Below are 18,016 nucleotides of genomic sequence, written 5' to 3'. Positions count from 1 at the left end.
GAGTTTGGCAACAGAGTTTGTTTTTTGTTGACAGTTTTGTCAGAAGTCTGTCTTACTGAGTTTACATTCCTTGGTTTTCTGAAAGCCTTTTGTACTCTGAGAACTAAGCTAAAAATAAGCTTAACCATCAAAGGATCTATTTCATAGGACTTGAGGTTCTTGAGTATTCATATATTTAATGATATTTAATACATGAAACAAAACTGGTGATCTACAAATGAAAAGCTTGTTATGTTGGTGTCTCCTGTGTTAGGCAACTCCTGAAATCAGACCAGAAGTTTTGTATTTTAGAATGGCATGGAATTTTTTTCTATTTGAAAGAGCATAGGAGAAATAAAAGAGAAGTAGTGCCAGTCCTGTGAAGAAGTGGTTGGTTTTGACTCGCTGCAGGAACTGTCTGCAGGAGAGCAAAATTGTTTGTTATCAGTTGTCCCAGTTAAGCCTGGATGTTGGGCATTTGGTTGGACTTCTCCCACGTCCTGCTGCTGCTCTATTTGACCAGGAGGTCTCCTGACGTGCAGAGCTGCAGGCTCTCTCCTCCACACCTCTGTCTACCATTAGTGGACTCTGGGAGGTGGAATAGGGAAGAAACAAGAATTTTTCTCGTACATTTTACAGCTGGAAATCTTCATTGCTACTGCAAACTATCCCTGACACACAGACCTCCCTTGGGAGCTTGCACAGAGGTGTGATGACCCCTGTCACATGAGACCTGTGGCCAAAGCTGGCATCTCTGGTAGTTCAGTCTTTGTAACCTGGACTACACAAACCCAGTATCAAGCTGCACAGTTCTGCTTTCCCACAACTTTCCTACTGAGACAGACAGCTTGGTGTGTATGAATGTGTGAACTGTGCTGTAGTCATTCACACCTATTGCATGTGTTACATGGAAGTTGAGAATGTAAAATTAGGTTGCTTTGATCTTCTTAACAGTTTGCTATTACATTTAAAGCAGCACTTGAGCCATTTAAAATAATTTCCTTTAACCAAAACGTGGAAAATCTGCTTCAAGTGATACCTTCATTCGGTTAAACGAATGCCACCTTGGCTCTCCCAGGGATGGGTGACAGAACCAGAGGCTGATTGAGCCTGTGGCTTTGAGCAGCACAAAGTGGATGATGGAGCTGTGCTCTTATCTGGGGGCTTGGTGTTCTTTTTGAAGATAGGTAGCAGCTTGAGAACAGCAACACCATCTGTAAATAGTTATTACCCAGAGCCTGTGCCCACGGACACTGATTGACATGGACCTGGGAGAGAGAGGAAGAAAGCAATGAGGAGGAGGGGCTCTCACCTCTGGGACCATGGACCCTGCCAAGGACATATGCTGTGGATGCATTATGCAGTTTCCATTGGGGGCTCATAGAATGTAGGGATACCAACAGGCTCATAAGCCTGACATGTCACCTGGAACACCAATTCGAGACTAAACCACCCATTCTGACTGAGGTGGATAGGCTGCCCATACATCACTTGGAAAAGGAACATGTATAATTTATACATGTTTGATAAATAGCTTCAACATTTCATCAGCAGCTTTTTTTTTTTTTTTACCATCCCAGAAATAGAACCACAGATCTTCTGGAGGACCTTTAGGGTATACAGAAACCACAGATAGTTTCTCCGTGGGAATGTCTTTGTTCCCCCTGCATAGCATTTACTGATGGCCTCAGCAGGCATTGGCAGGTCCTGTTGTGTATGTGCTGCCTGAATATGTGTGTCCCTGAAGTGTTGCTCACAGTTCCTGTGCTGTAAGGGCAACCTGGTCTGCAGCCTGGCTATACTCTCAGCCCCAGCTTTGTAAAGCTTTGGGGGAAAGTATCACTCCTCCTTTCTGCACTTTCCAGTGTGTAAGATAGAGTTAAGCTCACCCAGCTCAGAGGAGTACTTTGAAATATCTTTCATTTTAACTTAGTTTGCTTTGAAAATGTGAAATACTGTATAAAGCAAATATGATCTTTATTTTAAAAGTTTCAGGCTCTATAAATGCTAAATTCTCTCCTTGGTTTTTTGTAGCTTGTTGTTTAGTCATACAGTTGGAGTTTATGCCCTTTGAGTTGAGAGAAAGTTGTTTTAGTAGCAAATGGAAATTTTTTTTTTTAAGTGAAAATAAATTGTTTCACAACAAAGGGACTGTCTTCACTCCAAAGCTGCTATTTGTGTCCTGAACAGCCATGCTTGAATTTTTCAGATCCAGAACAATTCTGGGGAAAGCTGGTGATTAGATCAGAAGGACGAAAAGTTTCTGTGGCTGACTCTGCTGTTGATTTCTCTATCTGTAAGATGGCATTCATGATCTTTACTAATGAACACTGGTAATTTAGTGGAGCACTATACCACAGACTCTGGATAGAAGTAGCTGCAGAAGCACCTAGTGAATAGTGGTAACAGGTCCTTTGTGTAGCCAGGTTCTCTGAAGCAGCTCTGCTGGCTGGCTGGGCTGTCCTGGCAGCATCCATCCTGATGGAGCATCCTGGTTGAAGGCAGTCCAGTCAGCCATTCAGGCAGCTTGGTAACTAACTGCCTTGTCTCTGCCGTGTGCATTTACCTTATTCCTGTTTTCCTAACATTTGTGGTGGAAGGGTTGTTGCCAAGCTGGGGAATGCAGAAAATAAGTGTCCTTGAGAGAATAGCTGGGAATTAACATGTCTTTGTGTTTCAGAGATGAGCGAAATCAGTCAATCATTGTCAGTGGGGAATCTGGAGCTGGAAAGACTGTCTCTGCTAAGTATGCCATGAGGTACTTTGCCACGGTCAGTGGATCTGCCAGTGAAGCCAATGTTGAGGAGAAAGTCTTGGCCTCCAACCCCATCATGGAGGTAAGAGAGCTACAGCACTAAGCCCCCCACCCCAGCTGCAGTTATTATTCTGAGTCTAGCATAAGCATTCAATAGAGAGAGCAATCCATGCTTTTTTAAAACATATATAAACATATATTAAAATTTTGTGTTTCATCCATTTACAAGGAGTTGCTTTAGGCATCATTTAGTGTAGCATTTATGAAAGACTGAGAAAAGGTGGGAGGTAATGTTTCAGTATTGTTAATGTATTTTACATAACAAAGTAATTTTTATATCAAAACTGCTTTAAATCTCTTCAGCTTTGCAACACTGGTAGTTCCAAGACTGCTGGACAAATGCAATTGCAGAAGACTGGGTTGGTGTGTAAAATTCCAAAGAGGATGAAACTTTTGTTCTTACCCACTGAACATGTACATCACACGTTGGGGGCAGGTAGATTACACTTTTAAGTGAAGAGAGTTGTTAAGTAAAGCAAATGTTAAATTTTAGGAAATAAAATTAGGGGAGAGAGACTGAGAAAACGGAGTTACATGGAATGTACACCATTTCTTTCAGAGGAGAAAAAACACATCAGAGGAAGTAATTTTGCCTCAGACTAGTGTTTCAGTTCAGGAAATTTGTTTAACTATAGTCAAGTCCCAAAGCCATTGGCTTGGGAGCACAGATGCTGACAATACACTGTGAGAGGACATGTACAGTGCCTCCTGCTTCAGGATCCCTGTTCTCTGGGAAACTCAGGAGGTGGTGCAATTCTGATGTCATGGCCAAGCAGAAAAGATTTCTTAGCCTTATCTGAATTGTTTCTTGTGGTTTTGCCAACCTGTGTAGATTCAAGTTGTGGCTGAAGTTAAGGAACTACATTAAGAAATGATTCACCAGAAAGTCTTGGGGGAATTTCTCAAGAGAAGTAGCACTGCCCATAGGCACACACATGCTCATGCCTGTGAACAGCCTAAGAAAATGCTTAGGACCACTTGGTAGATGTTGGGCATCTCTGTGCAGTAGTGTGAAGTATTATGAGTAAATAGACTGCATGCAGTGAAATTGAAATGCAAAATGCTGCCATTGTTTTCTTTCTCAGGTATTTTAAAAAATGATCTATGTTTTATTCCTTCTTTCCTCCTGGCACGAGGAGTTCATGATAGTCAAACTATAGCTGCCCCATCACAGTTGTGTGTCTGTCTCAAGGTAATAGTGCCTGGTTTGTGGTGCTGTGTGGTGTTTTGAAACTTTTGTGTGATAAAACAAGCTGTGTTGTGCAGTGACTCATCCAAATGTCCAGCTATGGGAAGAAGCCAGGGAAGCTGAACCTTGCCTGGAGCTGGACCTGCCCCAGTGGCTGGGGAGCAGCCTGTGCCCTGGGGAGCAGTGGCATTGTTGGAGGTGTGAGCTGAGCCCAGAGCACACCTTGCACTGCTCCAGTGTTTGCAGTAAGTGCAGCACACCATCCAGGGCCACGCTGAGATCCAGTGTGTGGATAACAGGGGTGCTGAGGGCCCCTCCTGCCTCCCCTGCCCCCCATGGTGATGGTCCCATCCTCACCATCAGCCTGCCAAGGGCCAGCTCTGGGAAGAGGCTCTGCAGGACTGGTCTGTGGTTGGCTGTTCACTGGGTGAAATACAAACTCCCTACAGGTTTTCCTGTGCCACTTCTTTTGTTTGGTCTCAGAACCTAAAGCAAACATCCTGCTCTCTCCTCTCTCACTCCTTGGACCCCACATCCTAGTCAGTGACCATCAGCTCAAACACTAATGGAGTTAATTTCCCAAAGCGAGGAAGTCGAGGACTAAAAGTGAGCTTTCCATCCATACCTTTTTTCATTCACTAAAAATCAATGATGATGATTTATTTTTATTTTCTTGGGATAACAACAATTTCATGAACATGGATATATCTAAATATATATTTAAATTACTTCGAAGGTTATTATACTTGGATGAAAGTTATCCTTTTAACTTCAAACTCTTAAACTTTAAGTAAGCTTTAGAGTGAGTGTTGTAAAATCTAGTGTTGAGACAGACTCTGATAGCATAATTAATGTTTTGAATTCTTCAGTTGACAAATAAGTAGAAACACAAATTAACAAAGAAGAAAATGAGTAATTCATTTTAAAAACAGGAATCTCCTCATTTGCTGAGCTGACTGTAAAATCTTAGGAGCAGAAGGTAATTTTATTTTTAAATTTCTGTTTGGACAACCTAAACATCAGTATTTTATGAGCTACCATCATTCGTCTCAGAATTTCACAACATCTTTGCCTACTAAATACTCTGTAATGTCAAAAGACCACTGTGCATTTCTAGCAACTATTTAAGTGATTACTTTTGTAGTCAGCAACTATATACATTTTTCCTATTGCAAGTATAGAAATTGACAAATCATAAAACACATCTTTGTATGTAGTTTTCTGCCTCTCATTCCTCGTTACCCTCTATAGCTGTGCTAATGGTACAGCTTCATATGTACTCTAGTAAGCAATCTTATAATCCCAAAGGCTTTCTTAACTATTTTTATCAGTAATACCTTTCAAAGCAATAATTGGTTTCTGAAAATATTGTAATATTATATTGCTCCAATGAACAACAAAATATATTACAGGACCAATAATTTTAAACGCAGGAATGCAGTTAAGGTACGTTCAGTTTGAATGAATTCAGTATTTCTTAGAGCTGCAGAGATGCAGTTTGTTCCTAGATCCTTTACAGCCACTGTCCATCTGATGCCCACTTTGACATCTGCTCGACTGGGTGTGTGTGTGCTGCTGCTGCTGTCGTGGGGTTCTGACAGTCTAATCCCCACTTTCCAGGCTGTACCAGCTGGCACCGACCCATTCACTGGCCTTTTCCTTGCAGATTTGGGATACTCAGCAGTGCTGCTTGCTCTCATTTGTTTTTCTCAAGTTTATTTCAGTACAGAGTTCCTGTGGATGGCTACGTGAACTGGGAAACTAGGACATAAATACAACTGTGGTGCACCTCAGAGTTAGGTGCTTGATAACATGCACACAGTGGCATGTGATAAAAGGCAGTATGCTCCACCTGAATTATTCCAAATGCCAGTCCTTTTGATACAGAGATATCTTTAGGAATTTTTTGGAAAGTGAATGACAATGTCATGTCTAAACCACTGAGAATAGAAAATGCTTTTCTTAGAAGTTTAGCATGTTGTGATTTGCATGCCTTGAGTTCTGATACATCCAGCTGGTGCCTATTGTGGGGTGAACCCCAATGCTGATGAGGTAAGGCAAAGGTGCACCAAGGCCAGGTAGGAACCACAGTCATTATTTGCCCTTGAACTATAGAGGAAATACATGAAATACTGTTTGTTGTGAATGAAGCTGCATTGAATTAATCTGAGAAAGTTAGGCACAAAGGGCATCACTGAAGATATTTCTGGGTCAGTGACCAAACTGCAATGGAAGGGGTTCAGTTGCAGGCAAATTACATCAGATTGTGCATGTTTATGTTTAGATTATACATAGGCACACTGTAAATATTTTTCAATTACATGTTTGTAGAAGTAGCTTGGGAATGTGGTGATTAGAGAGTAATAATAATAACAAACTGTTAGCCAGGGAGAACAGAGGGGCTGTTTGCTGACTGTGAGTTTATGATAGGTCAATCTACAGAGGTTGTGAGTACTATACATATATCTGAACACCTACATGTATGAATATATACAGGTGGAATAACTGTTATAGTTTTATTAGGTCCTTGGAAAAAATCTGTATGTATGAGCTTTCTGTTAGACTTTTTATTTCCTTTAAAAGACTTTTGAGAGCAATGAAGGATATTTAGCTGGAAAATCAGACGATGTGAAAGTGAAATAATTGCTAGGAAGATCAGCTCCTGATGTTGCATTAATGAAGTAACCATGTTTTGGTGTAACTTGTTGACTAGGTGGAGATAGTTTTTTATTAAATTCTTGATTATTTTTAAATCAGGACTAGATTAATATTGTCAAGTGTTTATGAGCCATGTAGATGATTAAATAAATGTGATAATTTCTAAAAGGTGTCTAACTTTCACAATTTTCCCTTTTTTCAGTCTATTGGAAATGCCAAAACTACAAGGAATGACAACAGCAGTCGCTTTGGGAAATACATTGAAATTGGTTTTGATAAGAGGTATCGAATCATTGGTGCTAACATGAGAACTTACCTCTTGGAAAAATCAAGAGTGGTGTTTCAGGTAATACTGATGTAATCTCTTCATTTTGTTATTTCATACTTGAGCAATCCACCATCTCCCACACTTCCTCTCCATCTTTGCCTACCTTATAGTCTAGAGCTCAGTAAAAGTGGACTTATCCTTGACTGACTGCCTAAAGGTATAAAAATAATAATTACACTTTGTACCATGTAGGGATGTTACATGAAGTGCTGTCATATATTTTAAAAATGAGAGACTTATTCCACATGGTTTAGCTGGAAGAGAGTGGTTTTCTTTTTTTTTTTTTTGCTTGAAGTTTTGAACTTTAGATGCTTAAGTTCAGAATTATGGTGGTGGTCATGAGTCATAACCTTCTGAGCTGTGTTTGTCCTTCATTTTAAAATTCAAGCTTTGCCTTGGCAAGGAAGATACTCCCTTTACCAGCTTACTATAAATGCTGAGGTGAATGGTATTAGTTATTTTTGGAAAATGAAAGGCTTTTAAGTATGATCATTTCACCCACCCATAGAATCCTGATCTATATTTAATAGCAATCCACAGTTCTGAAAAGTGAAATCATACTTTTTTTTGCAAGTGAAAATGTCTGCATGCTTCCTGCTGTTGAAAATGGATTAAATTAACCAAGAAGGAAATGATAGATACTGATTTATCTTTCCTTTTTCCATGTGACTACTGTGCTCTTAATGTATTGCTAGAGAAACCATTATACATAGTAATTTATCCTGCTCATGGTTGTTCCTGCCACTTGTTAAGTGGTGAAAAATAATGAATCCCTTTCTTTTCAAAGGCAGAAGAGGAGAGAAATTACCACATCTTTTACCAGCTTTGTGCCTCTGCAGCATTACCCGAGTTTAAAACTCTACGATTAGGTACGAAATTCAAGTTCATTGTGTTGTGGGATTGTAGGAACAAAGCAGCATCTCTGACCTTTTTGAGCCAAAAAGCCAAAAGAAGAATTGCTGCCTCTTAAATTCTAAACTCTTAAACCTTCAAGTACTAAAATATATTGAAAATATCTAAAATGGCAGAACTCAAACTTTGTGGTTTTCTGTTAAAATAAAAGTAACAGATTTACTCTAATACACTGCAGTTGTAGTCACTAGGACTTACTGTGTCCTGGATTCCAGGGTAGTTTTCCAGTGGAGAGGGTGAAATTCTCTTCTCTTGGTCCTTTAAAACTTTTTTTCCATTGCTCCAGCCACTAGAGAATTTTACCCTTTCTCATATAAGCACCTGAAAAGCTTATTTTGCATGTACATACTTTCACTTGGGCTGTTACCAACAATTACTTTACCCTCTCTGCTAACCTGGTGATCACAAAACTAATAAGTGAAATTTTTCATTTTTCAAATCAAAATGTTAATAAAGGAAAGGATGCTCATTTGACAGGAATTGGTGCTTTGTAGAAGAAAGGCATGATGATGACTTTAAGACTGGCAATCACCTTATCATTTTAACAACTCGGTATAAATTTCAGTGCTTCTTTTTATGTTTTTAAAAGTCAGTTTCATAGTGGGAAAACTGCACAGCCTGTCAGTGCTGGTTTCTGAAATATAGTTCTAAAGTGTTTCTCTGCTCTTCTGCACCATCCTGGCACATTTAGGATTCACATCTGCTGACACAGGAAAGAAAAGAACTGATGTCATTATAACTAAAGAAGCCATTTAGCAGGCTTCTCTTTGAGCATTCTTGGAACCTTAGCAGATCAGAAGAAAAGGAGTCTTTTAGTGCAGCTGGAAGCATGGCCACTGGAACCGTAGGAATTTACACAGTACCCAGGAGAGCTGCTGCTCTCCCCGTGGAGCCCAGTGCTGTCCAGAGTGGTGTGAAGCTCTCCATTCTCCAACCAGCCAGAAGGGATCACAGATAGTCATAAGAGTGAGCCAGAGCATAAATGAGAGAAGAGAAGAAAATGGGCAAAATATATTATACAATATCCTGATGCATTAATAGCAGAATACCTGCTGTATAATTCCAAAGTGCTGCTGCTGTCAACTCTGCACCTGCCACTTGGCTCAGACTTGGAGAATAACTGCTTCCCAAGTGATTATTCCACAGGTGTGGAAGTCTGAACCAAGGTTAGGTAGAGAATATGCTTGAGGGCCTACTGTAGGAACCAGGTAGCTTAAGAGTACCTACTTGCACTGTTGAATCTTGAAAAAATCTTCTCTAGAATAAACATGTTTTATGAGCCAGAAGGCAAAAACATACTGACATATGTCAAATCTTGGGTTCTGCCAAGAGCAACTTAATCATAACACAGCTTTACAGATGTGCTGTGAATTTCTGCATCAATGTGTGTACAGTGTGTGGTTTTTTCTATTACAGGGAATGCAAATTACTTTCACTATACAAAGCAAGGTGGAAGCCCTGTGATTGATGGTGTTGATGATGCTAAGGAAATGGTGAACACCAGGCAGGCCTGCACTTTGCTAGGTAATTTGTAAAACACGGTCATATCCCAATTCTGATATACTAGCAAGTGTTTTCTACATTGTTTATGTATATTTTCTTCATATTTTGTTGTGTTTAAAAACAGGAGAGTTTGATAAACTTTGTGACTGAGATACTTGTCTTGCATTAAGAATGTGTTTAAATTGCAGTGGAATCATGAATCTAGTGTAGGAGGAGCACACATTATGTGAATATAAATGGTGAATTCCCTTGGTGTAGCATATACAGTGTTGGAGGTCCCTGACAAAGCGCTTTGATACAGCAAATTAAATTATTAATTTTAATGGATTTTTTTTTCATCTGGTTGTAAAATGTTTTTAATAGAAGTGGAGCCAATTGGTACTGTCAAATATCAAAGTCACACACAGGGGTCACTGCTTTTCTCTCCTTAATAAATTTTTTCATCAACTGCAGCTCTCTCCATTCAAAACATATTATTCATCCCTTTTCAGGGATTAGTGATTCCTACCAGATGGGAATTTTTCGAATCCTTGCTGGCATCCTTCACTTGGGCAACGTGGAGTTTGTGTCTCGGGATTCTGACAGCTGCACTGTTCCTGTGAGTAGCAGATGAGCTGAAGGGCATGCTATCCACTCTGCCAGTTCTGCCTTCTGCTTGTTTGCAAGAACATCTTCTGAATAAGAGTAATAATATGAAAATGAAAGAAATCTGTTTATTTCTAATTTGTTAACATTTTCACAGTTCTCTTTGCAGATAGATTCAACTCTTCTCAGTTTAGAGGCTTTAGACAGTACTCTCTGTATTGTAAAAGTGGTTATACAATTATAACTGTAATTGATCTGTCCTAGAAAAGTCTACCAGACAGGCCAGCTTTGAAGTCCTGAGCAGGTGTCTAGATCTTTGTATTCCTACATAAGTATCTTCCCTGCACACAGTAAATGCTTTGCTGGATGGGGTTTTTTTGCCATTAAATGCCAAAATGTCTTAAATAATTGCAAAGCAAATGCTTCACAAAGTCCTCTGGGATGTCTAAACATGAGCATGGGATATACAGATATGATTTGTGTGACTCATCTAAGGGTCATGGTTCTTTTTTGCCTTTGTCAAGATCAGCGACAAGAGCTACATAGTTTGATTTGAAAAACCCTTCTCCTTCAGTGAGGGCCAAGGCTTCTTACCAAAGTCCATATTCTGGAGATAAGAAGCAAAACAGCCTTCTTTTCTTTGGATTCACAGTGGCCAGCTTCTTCCTTTGCATTTCTTTGAATGTCTCCTGTTGGACTTCTTCTTTCTGTTGTTTTGAATAATAGCAACACTTGTAGGGCTTTTTTCTCATGTCACTCTCAGTCCTTTTCTGAAGAATCTGCAGTGGCAGTTTCTGGAGCCGAGAATGGGTCCTTTATGGGACCGCAGGTGTGCCAGGTCTGACACCACCTGTCCATGGGATCTAATGGAAACTGCAGCAATAGTCTGGCTCTTTGTGTCTTAAAAAGGTTTTCACTATAAACAAAACTCATTTAATGATCACAGGTAGAAAGCTGATGAGCCTCAGGACATGATAAGCTTGCCTGTGCTGTGATGAGTATCTCCCATGCAGGAATCCCACTGACTGAGCAAGTACAAAGCTGCAAGTTCCTGTGCAACTCTATCCTGATGTGACAGTACCCAGCAGGCAGTGATGAATGTCTGCTCAATGGCATTGCTACCTGAGCTGTGTCATCCCAGAGCTCTGTGCTCTGCTGGGGATGCTCTGGTGTGGTGATGAAATAGCAGTGCTTCAGGGAGCTCAGTGAAAGGCTGCAATGTGAATGATTCAGTTTGTTTAACGTCAGCTTGAGCAACCCTAATGTGACACTCTTTTGTGCAGTGTTCATCATTATTATTATTACTTTATCATTGTCTCCTGAACCAGTAAGACATGCTCAGCTAACTGGATTTTGGAAGTGTAACAGCATGGCCATGGGACCTGCATGCTGTAAGGACTGGAAGAAGTCCCAGAGAAGTCAGAAGGATGTGGAAATAGACAGATAAAGCTGATGTATCCTGGAGCTTCTGGACCTGTAGTAACAGTCCTCTGCAGTCTGTCCTTGTCAAGACACTATCAGCATGCTGTTGAGCCACTGGGTGCAAGGAGTGTGATGAGGAAGCAGTGCTAGGGGAGTTCCTTAGGAGGAAAGACCTGTCTGTCCTCCTTGATTGCTAGTGATCAGTTTGCATGTTAGTCACAAGGTGTAGTATCTCAGCTCATTGAGCGGTACATGCACTGCAGGGGTTTTTATGCAGAAATCTTATATACCCATCTCAGCGTGCAAGCCTTGCTGGTTGATTTTACCCAGTTAAACGAAGGCCAGTTTTTCCACTTGTACAGTCCAGTTTGAGAGTTAGAGAACAACATTTGTGTGCTGCAATCTCTTAGTGTTTGTCCTAGGAATTCACTGAGAAAAATACTGTAAGTACTGAAACAAGAGCACTAAAGCCTTTCCACACTTTCTCTTCTTTCTTGGCTCATGCTATGATGCCCCATTCCCATCACTCTCTGCCATGGATGTCTGTGGGCAGATGAGAGCACCACTCAAGAGCTACTGCCCATTTGGTCTGAGACAGTTAGCTGTAAGAATTCAAAATCTCAAGTCCATTCCTGTGAAGCCAGGTGATTAATTTTTCTGAAGGTTGCAGGTTCCCTGTGTGAAACATTTTGGTGAACACAAGTACAGTAAAATTAAAAACCTTTGGGGAAACTTATTCACTAATTTACTTCAGCGATGTGAGTGTGCTAAGTGGGTAGGGAACTTGTTACGTTTTGAAGGAAGAAGAGCTGAGGAAGCTGCTGCTGCTGCTTATTGTAGGATCACTGCAGGCAGGCAGTTCTTCTGGTTGCATGATTGTATGCTTACTGTTGGTAATATTGTTTTCAGACCTAATGAGACTGTTTTTATTAGCCCAAGCATGAACCCCTCACCATCTTCTGTGACCTCATGGGTGTGGAGTATGAGGAGATGGCCCACTGGCTTTGCCATAGGAAGCTCGCCACTGCCACTGAAACCTACATCAAGCCGATTTCTAAACTTCATGCCATCAATGCCAGAGATGCACTTGCCAAACATATCTATGCTAATCTCTTTAACTGGATTGTAGATCATGTGAACAAAGCCCTTCACGCTACTGTAAAACAGCATTCTTTCATCGGGGTGTTGGACATCTATGGGTGAGTTTTTGTCAGAGATATGACACTCTTATGTAATTATCTGACTGCAAAGCATCTTTGTCTTTATCATGTAGTGCTGCATGGATTACACAGAAACCCCCAAACCCTTAGCAGCAGCTTATTCCAGCTGAAGGAAGTAGGTGTTTAGTTTTGACATGCCATCTAAGATCTTTGTCATGACTTTGACATTTATAGTGGGATTTCAGATTTTTACTGTTGTGGAAAGTTGCAAGGGAAATTGTCATCTCGTGGTTCCTCCAAGATGGCACTTACAGAGAAGACAAAGATAACTAATGTGCTCTCCAGGAACATCAGTCCTTTCCCTGAGTTCCTCATCCCTGCCTAGAGAGGGAGCATCAGTGAATTGCCCATATTGTGTAATTTGCCATTTCCCTGTGTTTTGTTGCTTGATTGTGTTGTTTATGCCTGACATAATTCAATGAATTTAACTGGAGGGATGGAATTTAAAATTTCTGGGTCATTTAATCTTTTTCTTTTCACTACACTAGTAATTTTGGGTATATGCATATTTTAGATTTGAAACATTCGAAATCAACAGCTTTGAACAGTTCTGTATCAACTATGCCAACGAAAAACTGCAGCAGCAGTTCAATATGGTAAGTAGGAAATGACTGGCATTTCCTCTTCCCTTTCCCCTCACCCAAGTCCATTCTGCTAATTGGGTCCCCGGTGGTTAGGATGAATTCCTTCAGTCTATTAACCAGCTGTCCTGGCCGTGGGCTTTGAGGGATGGGGAAAGATCGACTATCACCTCGAAATAGATTTTATGACTAACTGCTGCTCTGGGACTATTTGAAATTCCGATCACAGTAACAATTATAAGACAGAAGCAGTGCTTGGCAATTAAGACCCTGAGATTGCCTGTCAGTGAGAGCACCATGTGGATGAAGTTGGAGTCAGTGGTGTCTCCGTAACCTCCCCGAGCCCTTGGATGGGCAGAGCACGGCTCCGCTGCTGGAGATTTGCCGCCCGCGCTTCCTCCCCTGGTGTTATTTTTTGAGGCTTTTGAGCTGCATCCTGAAGTTGAATGACGTGTGGCAGAAGGCACCTCTTCCCCCTCCTCCGGAGAGATCACGATTCTCTCCTCAGCCTTAGTGACGTTTGCAATTACATATCTTACCTGCATAATGATGAGGCAAGTTATTTCTGCCAGGTCTGTTGCTAGGCTCTGCTGCAGCACCGGGATGGCTCTGAGCTCTCTTGATGAGCGTAGCTTCATGGTAGTGTGTGCTCACAGAACTGGATCCCCTGCACCCCTGTTCATCCCAGGGGATGTGTGTCGGGGAGTAAGCAGGGTGCTGGAGCAGAGGCTGGGCTTTCTGGCCCTGACGTGCCCTTTCCATGTTGATCAGGGCCAGACTGGATTCAACTCCGTGAGCAGGATGTTGTAACTGTTGTAAAAATCTTGGAGTTTTCTCAGCTCTACAGCAAAATCTAGTCACTGTAAGAGCTGTAAAGGTTTGCTTCTTTAGTAAAGATCACTGTCCCTGTATTCCCTTCCCTCTCACGCCGTTGCTGTAAGCACAAAGGAAGGAGCAACAGGGCTGTTGTGTTGGTGCCCTGCCAAGCTACCAAACCCAGCACTGCTGGACACAGACCTGTAGGACTGCCATGCAAGTACAGGGGTGGAGGTTGCTTTAAATTAAAGCCTTGTGTCTGGTGGCAGCCAGCAAACCTTCATGTGCCACCTGTGGTGGCCCGAGCCTGGCTGAGGACAGGCTGCCTGGGGACAGCCCAACCACCCTGCCCCTTCCTGGCACCCACAGCACACAGGGAGAATCGGGTCTGAAGGCATTTTTCACCACCTAATTGCTAGGTCCTTCACAGTGAAGAAATGGGTTTCTGTTTTCTTTCAGGTCTTGGATTAGATGTGACTCACCAACAGAACGCTGCCATTGGCTTTCCTGTCAGGAATTAACTCGTTGTGTAACGCGGCTGTTAAGCGGCGGGGTGGGAATGGCTCCCATGGGCACGGTTAAGGAGCACTTTCCATTGGAAAGGATGGCGTTAGGCTGATGAAATACAAGGGATAAACTGCTTTGTCAGGGTGGTTTGCTGCTGCTGGCTGGCAGATGTGTGCTGAGGGAACTGTGACAGGTCTGTGAGCTGTGCACTGTGCTCGGGGCAGCTGGGGACAGTGTGGCAGGACAGGTGACACCCAGACCTGCTGCTCGGTGCTGGCAGTGGGGCACACTCCCAGCGTGGGCCTGCCTGGCACAGCAGCATCGAGTGTGCAGAAAACTGCAAATGGGGGATGAAACATCGTCAGAAATAACTGGAGTCAGCAGTCTTTTTGGTTTTTTAGAGCGCTTGTGCTGTTAAAACCACGGTTTGCCTGTTTAATATCTTATTCTGTTTCTTCCTCGAGTTTTAATTCATCTCCTGTGCACATTTCATTGAAACCGAGCAGGTTGTTTGTGATGTTATTTTTGAATAAATATGCAAGTACATGGTTATTGATCTTTGTGCCAGATAAATCTGTCACAGAATTTTGCTTAAAGGGTTTCTTGTGCTAATACTCCTACAGTCATTCTTGCAAGTTTTTTGCTGAAGAGTAAATTTTAATGCAGTGCGTCATCTTAGAAAAAAAATCTTCAACCATTTAAGAGGAAATGGAGCTCTGTTCTTTTACAAGGAAGCACAAAAGTATTTATAGTGAAATTTTACTTGAAATAGAGCAGTGCTCATAACTTTAATATCGTAAAAGCATGGCGCATCCCACTTTATAAGTCACTGTTCCTGCACTTGAAGCTTTTTCTGGGGTTTGTGTTGGTTTTTTATAAGAAAAAAGAGCTTATGATAATTGTGGGACAATATAGTAAAAAGATTGGAAAAAAATAGACCTTATTTTCAGAGAATATGGAGTGTTTTAATTTAGTCTGTTGTTTTTAGGCCAGGAAAAAAGGTTAATTTATTTTTCACTTACTTGTTAAAGGGTTTATTCAGTTGAACTAGTGTGTCACTTGACAACCTGAATTCATGTGCCAAGAGGAATTCAATTGAGAGTTCAGTGTATTTAATCTGCATTTTATTTCACAGAAAATTCTTTTCTTTTTGCCCTGTAGCATGTCTTTAAGCTGGAACAAGAAGAATATATGAAGGAACAAATACCGTGGACCTTGATTGATTTCTATGACAATCAGCCTTGCATCAACCTCATAGAGGCCAAAATGGGAGTTCTGGATCTGTTGGATGAGGAGTGCAAGGTGTGTGTTTAAGGGTTTTCATAGAGAAAGAGGACATCAGCTGTTCTACCTCTGGGCCCTCACAGGGAAAAGTCATCTGCAGACGACCAGTCATTTCGAGACTGCTGGTGAAAGGATTCGGAGAACATACAAACAGAATTGGCAATTACAGGAGGAGAAAAAACGGGTTTAGTCACATTTTTTGCCCCCTCCCCTCCATCATGTGTCTGTATCTGTTCCTGGGTCTCTGATCAACCTTTGTTTTAACTTTGGCAACTTTCTCTTTCCCAAACACAGTTAAGTGTAGTCTGTGGTCCTGTCAGATTTCCCCAAGCTGCCTCTCACTTTGTGTCTCACCTTTTGCCTTTTATCTTGGTTTATGCCAAGCCATGTACAGGGGGTTGGCCCCTGGTGTCTGCTTCAGTGGAAACCCAGCTTGGGGTTCTTGTGTATCACACAAAGCATCACAAGAAATCTCTAATGGTGGTGGATGAGTTCTGCTCAGTCAGATAAAGTGCCTCTGGGTTCCCCACCTTCAGGTGTGTGACGCTGGGAGTGTTGTGTCACAGCAGCTACACCTGCTGCCGAGTGTGAAAACAGGCAACACACAGCTGGTTACTGCTTCCTTGCTTATTGCAGTGCTGGAAAGGGAAAGAGCTGAAATTTGAAATCAAACCACAAAAGTGCTGTCCCCCATCTTAGTTTCTTTTGCTGCTGAAAAGTTTTCAAGACGTTTTAAATAGCTCTGTATTCTCTTTTGTAGATGCCAAAGGGCTCAGATGACTCTTGGGCCCAAAAACTATACAATACTCATTTGAATAAATGTGCCCTCTTTGAAAAACCACGCCTGTCAAATAAAGCTTTTATCATCAAGCACTTTGCTGACAAGGTAAGGACTCTTGCTCTGGTACCTCTTTCTGGCTGGAGCGTGGGAGGGGATCCTGGGGCAGGCAGAGACTCTTCCACTCAGTTCTTGTAAAAAGTGTGCCTGCCTGAACACCCAGTCAGGAGGAGAAAATTGACCTGGCAGCTGTGCAGAGCCAGGAACACAAACAAGAGCTCCTGACTCCCGTCACATGCTGTAACCACTAACCATCCTTTTTCCAAACATGGAAGCTTAGTGTATTTGCAGCTCTCAGCATAATTGTATCAATTCCAGTTATGCAACACAAATGCACATAGTAGGAAATCATGTATCTTGCTCATTTTGGCCAAAGAGCAGCAACAAAACAATGCTGGTTTTGCTGCCATCTCAACGTGCAAAGAGGAAAGGGGCTAACACACCCTTTTTATCGCTGGAGCAGTATGTGCTGCTCCCACCCTCGCCTCGGCTGCTCAGGGAACAGCTATTTCTAGGGAGCTGGCTGAGGAGTGCCTCAGTGGAGTGCATGTGTTGTTCAGCTCCCACAGTGCTCATCAAACTGAGCAACTCTTCGGGTTAAAACAAAAAAATTTTAAAATCCCCATTTAATCCAATTGTCCTGTTCAGCAAAGAAACTGCCTCAGAATATTGTCAGCTTTGTCAAAAAAGCTTGCAAGAAGATCTGGGATTCTCATTAGTAGGTGTGGACATGCTGATGTGCAGGGTTGAAGGCTTTTATTTTCTTCCACTTTGTTTCTTCTGGGCTCTTGAGTTTATGCATAGAAGTGGGGTCATGTTCTTGTTGCATCTAGCGTTACCTTAATGTAAGCAGCAAGAACATCTCTGTAACTGTTTAGATTCATGAGTTCTGTTTTATTTGTTGCATGAGAGAACAAGAAGGATTTAATTAATATTTCATAATTTCTTCATTAGGCTAAACTTTGATACTTGAAAACAAGGCTTTTCTATGCCTAGTCTGAGCAGCAAGGGCCAGTAGCTCCTAGCAGGTAGTGGCAAAGCTCTAAGCTCTGATGTGCTGTCTGTGCTAAGAATTTTATGTTTTCTGTGTACTTACGGGAATGCATACAGACATCCTGAAGGAAAAAATCAAGCTGCAGCTGGTGGGTCAGCAGTCTCTGTGCCCTGAGGTTGTCCTCTCTGCATAAGGCAGGGATTCTGCTGCCCTCTCCTGGCACGGTCTCCCGCGCTAAGAACATGAGTGGTGCCCCAGGTAGTGCTCAAGAGTGGGCTTTCAACTGCAGAGAAACCTTGGGGACATCCTCTGCCTTCTTCCCCCTAGGAATTCTTTGAAATGTTTTGCAGATCAGGGATATAGTGTCGTTGTGCAAGCACTGATA

At 41.9% G+C, this 18,016-nt stretch overlaps 1 protein-coding gene across 1 annotated transcript in view; it reads left to right on the top strand.

Moving 5' to 3' along the window:
* Window positions 1-18,016, top strand: part of MYO5A (myosin VA) — a 70,295-nt gene that overhangs the window by 13,000 nt on the left and 39,279 nt on the right. The window contains exons 2-10 of the mRNA XM_029958683.1: window positions 2,660-2,816; window positions 6,844-6,987; window positions 7,757-7,838; window positions 9,298-9,405; window positions 9,876-9,982; window positions 12,325-12,590; window positions 13,126-13,207; window positions 15,677-15,817; window positions 16,560-16,685. Of these exons, the coding sequence (XP_029814543.1) occupies window positions 2,660-2,816; window positions 6,844-6,987; window positions 7,757-7,838; window positions 9,298-9,405; window positions 9,876-9,982; window positions 12,325-12,590; window positions 13,126-13,207; window positions 15,677-15,817; window positions 16,560-16,685 (1,213 nt within the window). The remainder of the gene's footprint in view (window positions 1-2,659; window positions 2,817-6,843; window positions 6,988-7,756; window positions 7,839-9,297; window positions 9,406-9,875; window positions 9,983-12,324; window positions 12,591-13,125; window positions 13,208-15,676; window positions 15,818-16,559; window positions 16,686-18,016) is intronic.

The sequence above is a fragment of the Manacus vitellinus genome, unplaced genomic scaffold (genome assembly GCF_001715985.3).
Source record: "Manacus vitellinus isolate BGI_N305 unplaced genomic scaffold, ASM171598v3 scaffold_16_pilon, whole genome shotgun sequence".
Taxonomy (NCBI): domain Eukaryota; kingdom Metazoa; phylum Chordata; class Aves; order Passeriformes; family Pipridae; genus Manacus; species Manacus vitellinus.
This window is presented reverse-complemented; position numbering and strand designations above follow the sequence as displayed.